Source organism: Vanessa cardui, chromosome 16 (assembly GCF_905220365.1).
Source record: "Vanessa cardui chromosome 16, ilVanCard2.1, whole genome shotgun sequence".
NCBI classification, from domain to species: Eukaryota; Metazoa; Arthropoda; class Insecta; order Lepidoptera; family Nymphalidae; genus Vanessa; species Vanessa cardui.
In genome coordinates, this window is record NC_061138.1 from 3,617,105 (window position 1) to 3,632,347 (window position 15,243).

Consider the following 15,243-nt stretch of genomic DNA (forward strand, 5'->3'; position numbering starts at 1 on the left):
TACTGAGAGACGAAAAACGATGTCGATTATGTTGTACACAGTCTTACTTCTAACGCAGGAAAAAACATTGATATATTTTCTCACTAAGTTGGCATTAAAACAAGTATCTTATAATTATTTGTGTACAACACTATCGTCATCCTATCATAGAAACAGCACTAATGACTATAAAAATATATTCGAATTACATCACTTAAAGTAATAAAAATTAAAACAATTTATTAATGCATATTAACAGTGGCATATAGACGTGATTATCTTCAAATGATTATTTATTTGTAAGTTCGGGGAAGCCATGCGATTTATAACATTTAATACCAAAGCTTATACTTACGACGAGGTCTAATAGCGGAGGAAGAATCTGGCGAGTTTCTCATCTCGTCCGGTTCGGGTGAGCCTAGTGAGTTTTGAGGGATGCATAGGTATTAGCGAGGGAGTAATAACATTAAAAATCTAAGCACAATTAAACTACAGGTCATTTAATATTGCTTATCACAATTCGCAGTTTGCGGAGACGCTGCGACGTATAGTTATCATGCAATTTTTTTAACTAAAACACCAAGTACATACATACATATATACATTAATCAGTCATATATAACGAAGCGAATAAATAAAAATTAAATTATAAACATGCAAATTAAAAAAAAAACAGGAATATGTATGTTATTATTTTGAATGTGGCAACACTTGCTACCTTTTTATTAATTGTTAGAACATGTGCACTTTTATCGTAATGAGTATATCAATACATTTTAACACAGTCGATACATGACCTAGCTATATAATATATTGCCATCTCATTCGCACAGATTACAAACTTTATTTTTTGAATAATAAGAATTATTATTTAAGTAATTATAGGTAATCATTTATAAATATTTTTTTTTGCATTCCAATTTTAAATACTGAATCGTTAAATAGACCGTTCTATTTATTCGTTCATAATTAACGTGAGAGGTGACACACTTGATATTTATCTAGAAGTCGAATCAAAATGATTATAATTAAATATTAAGTTTCATAGGATAATTTTTATTTTATAAAAAAACGATAAATATGTAGAGACATATACATTAACAAGGGCGCGTTCCTCATTAAATGACGCTTGTTGTTCAATCATAGCGTGCATGAGTGATCAACATAAAGTACCGTCGGCAAAATAATTTACAAATTTAAGTTTTACGTAAGTAACGATGCTCTTCGATTTATAACATTTTAATGTTATGTATAAAATCGATAGATATAGATTGTGACAAAGAATATATACCATCTAGTACTTTGCAGGTCAATGGTATATTAATATAAAGTAGATTGTGTGTATAACCTTTTTAAAATTAAACTGTAAAGCCTCGGGAGTTTCATTAAAAGCCAACGATAGAATATTCCTACTCCGTAACTAAACTACCTGTAAATTTTGTGGAAATACTACCAGTGTGTATACCAATAGTCATGATAGATTGAACCATAAATATGTTGTGCAACGCCAGATAATTTAAATAACGTGTAAAGTATAAAAATAAGATAAATAAAGATTATATATACATGTATGTGCTAATTATCAAGGTGATCAAGTCAATCGGTATCCAAGGCCAGATATAGATATCGACGGGTCCCAAGAACAAAATTGTATCTGCGAAATTCCTACTTTACAGTGTGATGGCTTAAAGTTTTGTAAAACTATATTTATGAATAATTTTGAATGATGAATAAATTTCGAAGGTTTTTTGATCAAAGGTCATTCAATCAAATCAAACAATCAAACACACTACCGTGTAGTTAATGTTATACAGGTTAATAATTAACAATAAAGTCGAATTTGTCTTATTTTTCCATAAGATTTTGTTCTTGGGACCCGTCGATATACGTATGTATATGGGAGATAGATATGTGTGTCAGTCTGTGGCAGTGGGTTACCTTGCTCGTCGAGCGCGTCGGGCGCGTCGGAGGCGTCGCGGCGCGGGCGGCCGGGCTCCAGCCACGACTCCAGCACAGCCTTTTGGTTGCGCGTCAGTCTGTACACACGGGGATATTTACATTATAATAACAGACAACAACAACAGCCTGTAAATTCCCACTGCTGGGCTAAAGGCCAATGCGGGTTGGTGGAATACACATGTGGCTGAATTTCTATGAAATTTGTCACATGCAGGTTTCCTCACGATGTTTTCCTCCACCGCTGAGCACGAGATGAATTATAAAGACAAATTAAGCTCATGAAACAGCGGTGCTTGCCTGGGTTTGAACCCGCAATCATTGGTTAACATGCACGTGTTCTAACCACTGGGCCATCTCGACTCTTTTAGATTATAATATTATTTATAAATTTAGGTAGCGGACCGGCAAATGGACCACCCGATGTCAAGTGGTCACCGTCGCCTATGCGTTTGAAAGAATATGAATATTCCTTACATCACTATTGCCGTACCAAAATTGTGCCTGTAGCTACATAGACTCACTCATCCTCCAAATTGGATCACAAAAATACTAAGTATTGTTGTTTTGCAGAATACTTGATGAGTGGGTGGTACCTATATAATATATAAAGTAGTAAACAAAAAAAACTTTTTATAACATTAATAAAGTAATGAATATTATTAATGATTAGAATTTCTCACCTTCTTGTACCCAATTCATTAACAATATCTTCTGCAGTTTCTGATTTTGATTCTTCCGTAGTTACTTCAGGTATCACAGATAAATCAGGCTTCGTGCTGAGTACAGACTTCCGACCTTTCCTTACTTGACTTTTACCATCCCCGTCGTCGCTAGCCTTACTTCTAGAGGACTTGACTGAACTTTCAGAAGCGACACTAACGTTGTCGTCATCTTTTTTACTTCTAGAACGAGTAGACCGACGCCTCGGAGTAAGTGCATCCTCTTGAATTATTGATTCATCTTCGCCTTGCTCCATTAGTTCTTTAGACGCACGACGCGTTAATATTCTCCTGACTTCCGTTGAAGTTGGTGTTTTGGCCCTTCTTCTAGAAGATGGTGTGGTGATTTCAACATTACTTTCATTTTCGGGCGTTTGTTGTTCCGTTTCAGATTTGTTTGAGGCCGTCGATTGAGTTCTTCTTCGTGAAGGAGTCTTTGGTTCTTCTACTTGTACAACTTCATCTTTAGCTTTATTTGAACTCGTTGACTTATTTCGTTTTCTGGAATGAGTGGGTTTTTCCTCATCATCATTTTGTTTATCTTCATCTTTATTTTTTTGAAGCGATTCTTGCGGTAATGTTATTTCCATTTCTTCTGCCTCTGGATTTTCGGACACAGTTTGTAAGTCTTTGGGTGTATCAGTCGATGCCGTAGATTGCGTTCTTTTCCGTGTAGAAGTTTTCGTTTTCTCTTTTAGCTCAACTTCATCTTTAGATTTATTTGAAGACGTAGATTTAGTTCGTTGTCTGAAATGAGTTGGTTTTTCATCATTAGACTTTTCAGATTCCTCTTTCTTATCTTCTAGAGATTCTTGTGGAGATGTTATTTCCATTTGTTCTGTTGTTTGATTATCAGATATATCTTTGGGTGTATCATCCGAGGCTGCGGATTGACTTCTTTTTTGTGTAGAACTTTTCGTTTTTTCTAATCGTTCTACTTTGTCTTTAGATTTATTTGAAGACGTCGACTTAGTTCGCTGTCTGGAATGTGTCGGTTTTTCTTCATCTTTATCTTTTTCAGATTTCTCGTCCTTTGGTTGAGAAGATTCTTGTGGCTTTGCAGGTATAGTTTCTTCTCGCGTAGAAGTTTTTAGATCTTCTAATTGATCAAATTCATCTTTAGATTTAGTCGAAGTTGTTGACTTAGTTCCCTGTCTGGAATGTGGTTTCCCTTCTTTGACAGTGGTTTTTGATTCATCTTTCTTTTCTTGAACCGATTCTTTCGACAATGTTAATTCCTCTGCTTTTGGAACTGATTTACCAAGTATAGGTTCGATTCCTTTGGGAACAACATTAGATGCTGTCGATTGACTTGTTTTTTGTGTAGAAGTATTGGCTTCTCCTAATTGATCAACTTCATTTGATTTACTTGAAGTCGTAGACTTAGTTAGTTGTCTGGAATGTGCAGGTTTTTCATGGTCTTCAGTCCTCTTAGATTCCTTTTTCTTTTCTTGAAGTGATTCTTCTGGCAATTCCACTTGTTCTGGCACAGGGTTATTCGAAAAAGTTTCTATATCTTTGGGTGTATCAATGCCTGCATCAACCACATCCATTGTTTCAGATGCTTTTTCGACTTCTTTACCTTGAGAAACTTCAGTATTAATAGCAGGTGGCACTTCTTCTACTACGACTTCTACGTCAACAGCTTCATCTGAAAATAGCATTTTATTTGTGTTATTAACATTTCTTAATATATAGATGAGCTTAAGTTAAAAAGTAAAGTTTTGATGTGTTTTGTATGTTATTAACGAATGTTTAGTAAAGACGATTACAGTTACTTAAAAATATATCTTTTTAGAACTAATATTTATATAAGTAATGTTGTATGGTCGCCATATTTGTTTCTGTTTCTTAACTCCAGGTCAATCGTGAAAATAAACAATGACGGAACATACCTATGACCATTTCTTCAATAATTTCTTCTTTCTTATCACTTTCAACTTTATTTTCATCAGAATAATTTAAATTGACCGATTGATCGGATTCATTGATCGAATTATCGTCAGTCAGAATTGACATATTACGAGCTTGGTTTAATTGCTCCCTTGAATCTTCAACTGTTGTAGTTTCAACGACCATTTCTTCATCTTCCTTAGGTTTCTGTTGTTCTACTTCTATTGGGTTTCCCACAATAACTTCTTTTTCGGTAACTGGCATTTCAACAACTTCTTCGATGATAAAATTTTCTATTTCTTCTTTTTCTGCAGCGACTGGAGCCTCCTCATCTATTTGCAATTTGTTTGCGTCTGATGAATCATCGGAATCCGCGATAGAAATTACTTCATTCTCTTCTTCACTTTCAGAATCTGAATCTGAATTCTGAGAAAAATAAAACACTATGTATTACATACAATATTCACATCGAATTACATTTTTAGGAAAAAATATCCATTTAATAAATAACCATGTAAGTTCGCATTTTGCCATTTTTGCTACCAACTTTAAGTTAAACTGAAATGAAAGAAAATACACTAGTAACAAGTTTATTTACGGTAGTCATCACTATATGGTTATTAAAATAAGTATCTGTAGTATCTGTATTTAAATCTGTATCTGAGAGTATCTGTATTTAAATATGGTATCGTTGAGTATCTTGAATAAAGTATGTTTATACATTTATTTTCCTTAATAAAAAATAACGTTAAAAAGAATTTAAAAAAAAAACAAAAAAAAAATGAGTCACTTACCTCTTCATCTGAAGTTCCATCGCCAACACTCTCACTTGACTCATCAGGGACTTCCTCACTAGAATCTTCACCATCTTCACTCGAGTCACTAGAGTCAGATTCTACTTGACATTCGTCCGACATCTCTCCTTCTATTTCATTTATTTCCCTTTCAATCTCTACTATTTTCTCCTTCTCTTTTTGAATAACCCTCGCTGTTTCTGGAGTATCAACTTGGGACTTCCAAGTATCTTTGATTTCTATTTCACTGTCACTAGTCATAAGGCTGGACTCAGCTAAGTTTTTACCATGACTCAATGAGTCGTCAGTGATAGCAGCACTGTTATCGTTACTGCCTAGTACAGACTTACCTATATCTGTTTCACTGAGCTTAAAGGATGTTGTTGGTAGCTTAGGCGTTTCACATACTATATCCTTTTCTTGTATACTAGATTCATTTATGCTACTTTCGAAGCTATTTAAAACCGATTTACCGATATCTTCGTTGATCGTAGTGAAGGCTGGTAGAGATTTAACTTGGCTCTGTGGAATAGTTTCATCTCTTGTTTCATCTTGGGTAGTTTCAGCAATACTACTCTGATAACTGTGTAGAACTGACTTTTCTACGTATATTTCGTTTATGGTAGTAAATGCGGGCAAGGCTTGCAGACTAGTATTGTCATCGTTACTGTGAGTGTTCTTTTCGGTAGTCACAGATAAGAAGCTTTCCGTAGAACTTTGTAGGATGGACTTGTTGACTATTGGCGAGAAAGTTACGTCCATCAGACTGGTTACGTCTTTGGATGATTTAACTGGCGTGCTTTCAACTTTTTCTTCAATCGTTTCTGTTTCCATTTTTTCCATCTGCTGTTTTGTTTTGGCGAAAGTGTTTGCTTCGAGTACCATTCTGGAGAGAGATCGCTTACTTCGAGTGGAATGATCTTTCTTCGGTGACATTAATTTCTCCGGTATTTTAGAACGGCTCCTTCAAAAATATAAAGTCAATAAGCATTGCTTGGAAAGGAATTAATATAAAACTATTTATTTGCAATCCTAATATGAAAATGCGAGAGTTTGTGAGGATGTTTTGTCTTTACTTTTTCACGAAACTACTGGGCGGATTTGGATGAAATTTTACAGCAATATAGGTTATGCATCAGAATAACACATAGGCTACAATTGATAATGATTTTATATAATTTGGTCATTATATAACGATACTTATCAAGTATCCTAGGTGGATCGTTAGTTATAACACAATTCTTACCTTAAACTACGTGGGCTAGTTATTACTGGTTGCTCTGTTATTTCTACTTCTGGAGTACGGGAGCGGCTTCTGAAAGAAAACCGAAAATGATCTTCCAAATTGAGTACTGAACCGATGTCTAGTTTAAAAAGATTGCATGACTTATTTTCAAAATGGATTTTAAAATTATAGTACGACACAACTAAGATGTCGCATCGGCAAAATTCGTAAAACCGAACACATCCGAATTGAGTACGCTATCCCAAATTATCAATATTTATTTCTCATGCGAATATGATCTTTGCACAAACGTAATAACTTGTAATATCATATGACCTAATATATTCGTATTTGACGCGTCGATTTATATGCACTTGCTTTCTCTGACGCGAGAATCTATAGCGACGAATAGCGTCGAATGGCGCGAATGGGAGCTATTTCTATTGGTTGTGTAAATCGGCAGTAATCGGTTTTATTTTCATTCCATTTCATTTTCCGATGCTGCATCTAATTTGTGTCGTACTATACATTGTTATTGAATATATTGGTAATTTTAGAGTAGTTATTCCACCTCAAACTACGTCGAGTTGGGGACGAACTCGGCGATTCCGCTAGTTTAGATTCCTTGATGGTTTCTAGTTTCGGAGGCACAACCACGAGGCCCACTTTTTCCAATGTCTCCGGGGTACGACATCTACTCCTACAAGAAACAAAAAAAAAGAACTTAACCATTACACAAATGCTAAGTCTTCAATTTCTTTGAAACCTTTTTTTATCATCAAATTACGATATGTAAATAATGTAATCTTATTTAGGTGTAAGTTAAGTACATATGTATTTTTAGCTTATTCATGATGGTGAATTTACATATTCTAACAGCTTCTGTAGAAATGAGAACAATTTAATAGACTATTTGACTGGTTTTTAAAATCCATTTTATATTATTTAGTAGAGATTAAGGGACCCAGTAAAAATAGATTTTTTTATTTCTAGTACATATTTGCCGAAAATAACGCGCGAAAACGGTACTTGGACCATATGGCGCTGCAATAGGGTCGATAACGTCACGTTGCTGTATTTTAATCTGTGGTACATATAGTAGAAAAGCAAGGTTTACAAGAAAGTGACTTTATTTATTGATTTTTGAATTAATTAAGTATTATTTTCAAGTTTCGTTAGTAAATAACCATTTTTAAATTCATAATATACACTGATTACAATAATTCACGATTTATTTTTCGCATTGTCAAATAGCCCATTGTTTCGGTAATCTTAAAAATACATTTTTCAGGTAAAAATGATAGATCAAAAGAATTGCCTAGAGTGTAGTCTAGGACATAAGTCTGGGTACGGTACCTCCTGGTGGGGGCGCTGTCCGCTTCCTGTGACTGCTCGGGTATGGGCGCCAGGGCCGAGCGCGGACTCAGTTCCGGCGTGCGAGACCGACTCCTAGGACACCAAAATACCATATAGCTCACTAGCGACCCACCCCGGCTTCGCACGGGTTAAATACTGATACTAAATAGACTATGGAATGTCTTACGACGTCACTTTAGAAACCAAAATTAAATATGTTTCTCTACTATATTGTGCATGTATTATATAGGGTGATTTTTTAAGCGTAGTTTTTTTTTAAATCAAAGAAAACACTCAAATTTGCATCATATATATAATTTTTTTATTGGAATCAATAAATTGGCCTTTGCCATTTACGTTTTAAATATAACTTCTTGTAAATGTTGTCCACGGCTCCGTTTCAAGTGGTCCATTCGAAAGGTCCAATTTTGCGTCACTTTTTCGAGCATTTCGGCCTGAATTCCACAAATAACGCGTGTTATGTTATCCTGTAAAGCTTCAATCGTGTTCGGCTTGTCTACATAAACTAACGACTTTACATAACCCCACAAGAAATAATCAAGAGGCGTTAAATCGCATGATCTTGGTGGCCAACTCACAGAGCCATTTCGAGAGATGAGCTGCTCACCAAATTCATCCTTCAACATGTCCATTGTTTCACGAGCGGTGTGGCATGTAGCACCGTCTTGATGAAACCACATGTCAACCAAGTTCAAATCAGCCAACTGGGGCAAAAAAAAGTTACGTATCATGGCTCTATAACGTTCACCGTTGACGGTAACATTTCTTCCACGTTCGTCTTTGAAGAAAAATGGACCGATGATGCCACCAGCCCATAAACCACATCAAACTGTAGTTTTTTCGGGATGCATCGGTAATGCTTGTGAAACATTTGGCTGTTCATGGCTCCAGATGCGACAATTTTGTTTGTTTACGTATCCGTTGAGCCAGAAATGAGCCTCATCGCTGAACGCAATTTTTCGATAAAACAACGGATTTTCATTAAGCTGTTGTAAGGCCCATTCACCAAAAATTAATCATTGTGATAGGTTATTCGGCTTCAATTCTTGCAGGAGTTGAATTTTGTAGGCTTTCAAACCCAAATCGACACGTAAAATTTTCCATGTGGTTGAGTAACACATGCCCAAATGCTGAGATCGGCGACGAATTGACATTTCACGATCCTCATTAATACTGGACGCTACAACTGCAATATTGTCTTCGGTACGGCCTGTACGCATGCGTGTCGATGGTTTTAAGTCTAATAAAGTAAATTTAGTGCGAAGTTTTTTGATAACTGCACGAATTGTTGATTCACCAGGTCGATTATGACGACCGTAATATGGGCGTAACAAACGATGCACATTTTTCACAGAACACGAATTTTGATAATAAATTTCAACGATTTGCAATCGTTGCTCGTTTGTAAGTTTTTCCATGATAAAATGGCAGAGTATGCTGAAAATTTTTCACTTCTACATGTGACGTTTGGCGCCATAACTAACCAATGCTGCCAACCTCAAAAACTTAACTCTTAAAAAATCACCCTTTACATATAAACAATCTTAAATCAATCTATCTAATAAAAAAACGGAAACAAAATTCGTTGTATATTTTTAAAGATCTTAGCATACATAGAGACACACAGAGGTAAGCGACTTTGTTTTATACTATGTAATGACAATGATTTCAATCTTACCCAGTGGTGAAGGAAAACACAGTCCAAAAATCGAATTACCCATTCATAAACCCACAATATGATGAAATAAATCCTAAACCATCGCCTTAAGGTAATTAAAAACTGTTACTTATGTCGAATGAGTTATTTTATATATCAAAGTCATTACCTGGTTGTTCTGTCCACACGCAGAGTTGCAGGGGAATCTTGCCTTTCTGGGGTCGTAGGGCGACTTCTGTGAAAATACAAACAAACCTCCATGAAAAAAGACATATATCTACGTTCATTCATATTATATATACAAGATAGACTTCTAAACACTCAATATATAGGGTTAGAGCCGATATGACCCCGAGGTTAGAACGCGTGCATCTTAACCGATGATTTTGGGTTCAAACCCAGGCAAGCACCACTATATATATGTGCTTAATTTGTGTTTATAATCATCTCATGATCGGCGGTGAAGGAAAACATCGTGAGGAAACCAGCATGTGTAAAATTTCATCGAAGTTCTACCACATGTGCATTCCATCAACCCGCATCGGAACAGCATGGTGGAATACGTTTCAAAACCCTCTCCTTAATGTGAGAGGAGGCTTTAGTCCAGCAGTAGAAAATTTGCAGGCTGTTACTTTACTTTTCTTATATAGGGTTATATCACTTGGTAGAGGGGCTTTCTTTAAGCCCGTCAGGATAGGTACCAGCCACTCATCAGATATTCTCCCGCCAAACAAGAGAACACAGTATTGTTGTGTTCCGGCTTCAAGGGAGAATGAAAAGTCACAAGGGACATAATATCTTAGTTCCCAAAGTTGGTGATGCATTTGCGATTTAAAGAATTTTTAATATTTCTAACAGCGCCAATGTCTATGGGCAGTGGTGACAACTTACCATCAGGTGGCTCATATGTTCGTCGACAAACCTATAGGACATAAAAAAAGTTATATGTATGTAAATAATCACTCACCGATTAACCAAAGGAGTACTCTCATTAACGCCGGTCCGAATACTTCTCCTGCTTTTTGGAGTTCGCGGCACAAAGTCATCTTGCATTTTATCTCCCATCTCACTCTCTGCTTCTAGATTTCGATCTTCCTCATTGCCTGTCTCTTTTTCACCGAAATGTATCGGCGAGCATCTAGCATACTTCTTATCACCCAAGTATCGCGGATTAATTAAAGTGATGGGTATATCCGCTATGCTCTCTATTGATGTGTTGGGGTCGTCTGAGAGACTACTATTAGCTGATATTGAGAGAGATTTTCTGAAAAAAAAAATACAATATATGTATGGTTATTTATCATTAGGTTACATTACATAAAGATCTATTTATCATCACATTCATCATCTCCCTGCCCTTATCCTAATTTACTTAGGGTCGGCGCAGCATGCCTTTTTCTTCCATACTTCCCTATTTTACTTGGTGGTAGGGCTTTGTACAAGCCCGTCTGGATAGGTACCACCCACTCACCAGTTATTCTACCGCAAAATAACAGTACTCAGTATTGTTGTGTTCCGATTTGAAGGGTGAGTGAGCCAGTGTAACTACAGGCACAAGGGACATAACATCTTAGTTCCCAAAGTTGGTGGCGCATTGACGATGTAAGGAATAGTTAATATTTCTTACAGCTTCATTGTCTATGGGTGATGATGACCACTTACCTTCAGGTGGCCCATATGCTCGTAAGCCAACCTATACCATAAAAAAGACAAAAAATCTCAAAAGTAATATTATTTCCAGCCATATAGTCTTTTACACAATCCATCCATTATTTTTCCCCTTTCTCTATATCCATACACGTTTATACTCAAGACCTTCCTCACAATATGTTTTTCATTTCTCCACATAAGATGCTCATACCATGATGGCCGGTTACCACATAACTTCTCGGCTATCGGTGCCAAGAATATACTAACATACTAAGCCATATTACACATATCTATTGAATATACATATAAATATATTGAATATAATTATCATTTGTTGCCTTACCTGGCTCTAACATTGTCTTTATACGATTTCCTCGACGGTGTCTTTTCTTCGGCGGCGAATTTCTTCGGAGGTGATTCCATTGGGTGTGGCTCACTCTGTAATAAATAATTTAATCATGAAAAAAAGATTAAATGAGCTGCAATCGTCGAGCTACTTTACATAAATTCTTCCATTTAATATAATAGGGGACAGATACGAGGTTTGCGCGATTTATAAATAGATGACATACATATACGTAGGTATAAAAAGGTCATAAAATCAATATCTAATAATGTAGCTGTTTTTATGATTTTTGTTTTTTAATCTTCGTAATCTTATTTATTTTTAGTCATATCTAAACAATGGCTTATTAGTTCATACTTGACAATGACAATGACGTCAAAATTATTACAAACTTACATTTTCATTCAAATATATTTAGTTAATTCTGTCTATTTCAACACCTACCTTATAAGAATGTTTATCACTTTCTTCATATGTCAGATCTCTCTCTGATGATTCTTCTTTCAACTCCTTAATTGTAACAGGTATGGGCACAGGGGATGGAGTTGACCCGGCTTCAGACGCGGTAGGGATTGTGAACCTTAATAACCTACAAACAATAATAAATACTCAAACACAAACACCAAATTCAACTACAAGTTTAACTGTTTTTCTAGTCTAGAGGCTGGCTTATAAGGACGCAGACTGATGTCCTAGTATTTTAAAGATGAAAGCTAATGTTCCTCTGTATGAAATCTTTTTGGTCTTCCTTTCAATGGATTATGAAAGCGAGCTAATATGATGCATTGTTGCTTGCGTTCGTACTTGTGCACATTCGCCCAATGTTTATAAAAAGATTTTATTTCTAATTAATAAAAAATAAAATTTTATATACTAATATTATAAACGTGAAAGTAACTATGACGTTTTGTCGATTTTTCTTTCACTACTAAACTACTGAACTGAATTTAATGGTAAATTTCATGCATGAAGCAAACTTTTACCCCAAGGAAGAATCAATACTAATTCATAATGCGAAAGTAACTCTGTTTGACTATCTGTTTGTTCGTTTCACGGCCAGAACCAAATTTGTCGAAATTTGTTATGAAGCATGCTGGAACACCAAGGAAATATACCTAAACCCCTACAACCAATTCCTAAAACATAAATGAACGTTATCTCACTTGTTCGAATCACTGTAATGCGTGTGGTTGCTTGCAGTTTCTAATTCCTCATCGCTATCCAGGTAGCGGGAATCAACGGGCGATGGAGCGTCTTGGTTGCGACTTTCTAAGCGACGGTTCTGAAACAATGGATATAGGGATTAATATTTTGTTCTTAATCTTGATTTTATAGGAGATCTATCAAATGTATTAACTATTATTTTATAAGTTATAGAAACGTTATATTAAAAATGTCAGACTAAGAAAATAAGTACTTAAAAAATAAGGTTTTCGTATATTTCCGTGATGATTAATTCGAAAAACTTTAATAATAAATGAAAGTCAATTGTATTGGTAAAACAGATCGGAAAGAAAACCGGCGAGTAATTTTTTCTTTGTTTCAAAAGCAATTAAATTTACATAAGGATAATTTTGATGTACAAAAAAAAGATAATTTTGAATAAATATTAGGAATTCTTGCTACATCTAAGTTGTGTCGTATTATACCTAAACTATGGCGTAAAAAAAGATTAAAACGACGATCATTTCACGATTTTTAATACAATTACCTTCAAAATACTGTGTGGAGTCTCAGCTCCATTTCTCTCGTACTGTTTATGAGGACTCTCCACTTCAGGCATGTCGAGCAGGCTGGCCATCTGCCGGCTGAGGGCTTCGCTCACTTTGAGCGTGCACGGGATTTTGGGCGTTCGGGGCGTGCCCGAAAAGTCGAGTTTCGCTCGCTTCGGCGGTGTCGCTTCGCTACCTTTTTGTTCTGAGCTTACAATGCTGAAAAGTATCAATATTATATTAATATATTTGTTAAAATATTGTATAGTACGACACAAATTAGATGTAGCATCGGAAAATGCAATGGAATGAAAATAAAATCGATTACTGCCGATTTACGCAACCAATAGAAATAGCTCCCTATAGCGCCATTCGACGCTATTCGTCGCTATAGATTCACGCGTCAGAGAAAACAAGTGCATGTAAATCGACGCGTCAAATTGACGAATATATTCGGTAATATGATATTACAAGTTATTACGTTTGTACAAAGATCATATTCGCATGAGAAATAAATATTGATAATTTGGTATAGCGTACTCAATTCGGATGTCATCGGTTTAACGAATTTTGCCGATGCGATATCTAAGTTGTGTCGTACTATACGTAATTAGAAAGCAATTTAAAGCGGAATTACCTTTTTGTTTTATATAACTTAGGCGTGCAAATAAATGGTGTTTCTTCAATATTTAGTGCTCGTTTGAGACCTTTTCTCATTTTGGGTTTGTTGATCCAAGTTTCGCTTGCATTTTCAATAGTATCCTGGAAATGTGAATATTTGATTAAATTTTTTTTGATTTCAATACAGAAATAAAAAAAATTAATAGCGTTGTTAACGGTACCAGTAGCGGTCATTTGAGTTCTAACGGTGCTTTATTTTAAAAGGCATATGTACAGTAGCGTGCAAAAGTTTTGGGCCAGTGGGATTTTTCCATTTGATTGAAAAAAGAAATTTTTTTTCATTGGTCCATCGTTTAAAATATGTAAGGTAGTTCGAATATAGACGAAAACATTAAACATTTGATTGGTTCGTAGCATATTTTACGTGTACTACGTAAAATAACTGATATTGATGTGCAAAAGTTTCGGGCCACTACACGCCTCGGCTTTGTACTCCCGGTTTGTTTAATTGTTTATGCCTGCTGGTGTCAAAAAATATTCTACAAAGGAAAAGTAGCCATCTTGTGGCCACGATGCCGAAACACACGAACATTCAGGTTCGCGAAATTGTAATTAAGCTTTCTTCAGAGGGAAAAAGCTCACGTTTTATTGCAGGGGCTTTATCAGTTGGTAAAAGTACTGTGAATCGTATTATTTTCAAATATAAAACAACTAACTTATTGTGCGATAAAAAACGCAGCGGTAGGCCGCGAAAAACTTCAATTCGTGTCGACAAAATTATAAGAAGAAAGTGTGTTGCCGATCCGCGAAAAACTGCAGCTGATGTTACACGTGAATTACGCAGCGAAAATCTAGCCAATATTAGTCGCAGTACGGTGTCTCGACGCCTGAAAGACGTGGGACTGATTGGACGTATTGGCGTGAAGAAACCACTGATTAGCAAAAAAAATAAGAAGGCTAGGTTGGACTTCGCAAAAAAATATCAACACTGGACAGCATCAGATTGGCGGAAAGTGCTATTTTCTGACGAATCGAAATTCCAATTGTTTGGAAGCGATGGTCGGAAGTACGTAAGACGTCCAACAGGTACTAGATATCATGTAAGGTATCAGACTCCTACTGTGAAACACGGTGGTGGGAACATCAAAGTTTGGGGAGCATTTTTTGCTGATGGCGTTGGTCCGCTGGTGGAAATTCAAGGTAATATGGACGCTGTAATGTATAAGAATATTCTGGTAGACCACATGCTTCCATTTGCGACAAAAAATTTGCCTCGTGGTTGGATTTTTCAGCAAGATAACGATCCAAAAC

At 35.8% G+C, this 15,243-nt stretch overlaps 1 protein-coding gene across 1 annotated transcript in view; it reads right to left on the minus strand.

Annotated features, from left to right (window-relative positions):
• LOC124536369 (serine/arginine repetitive matrix protein 2) overlaps positions 1-15,243 on the minus strand; it is a 31,148-nt gene that overhangs the window by 2,463 nt on the left and 13,442 nt on the right. Inside the window, exons 21-35 of the mRNA XM_047112899.1 lie at positions 13,949-14,073; positions 13,311-13,530; positions 12,763-12,881; positions 12,044-12,188; positions 11,597-11,691; positions 10,571-10,867; positions 9,773-9,838; positions 7,926-8,018; positions 7,141-7,269; positions 6,591-6,659; positions 5,345-6,308; positions 4,553-4,976; positions 2,619-4,308; positions 1,918-2,015; positions 335-397 (exon numbers count right to left, since the gene is read on the minus strand). Of these exons, the coding sequence (XP_046968855.1) occupies positions 335-397; positions 1,918-2,015; positions 2,619-4,308; positions 4,553-4,976; positions 5,345-6,308; positions 6,591-6,659; positions 7,141-7,269; positions 7,926-8,018; positions 9,773-9,838; positions 10,571-10,867; positions 11,597-11,691; positions 12,044-12,188; positions 12,763-12,881; positions 13,311-13,530; positions 13,949-14,073 (4,597 nt within the window). The remainder of the gene's footprint in view (positions 1-334; positions 398-1,917; positions 2,016-2,618; positions 4,309-4,552; positions 4,977-5,344; positions 6,309-6,590; positions 6,660-7,140; positions 7,270-7,925; positions 8,019-9,772; positions 9,839-10,570; positions 10,868-11,596; positions 11,692-12,043; positions 12,189-12,762; positions 12,882-13,310; positions 13,531-13,948; positions 14,074-15,243) is intronic.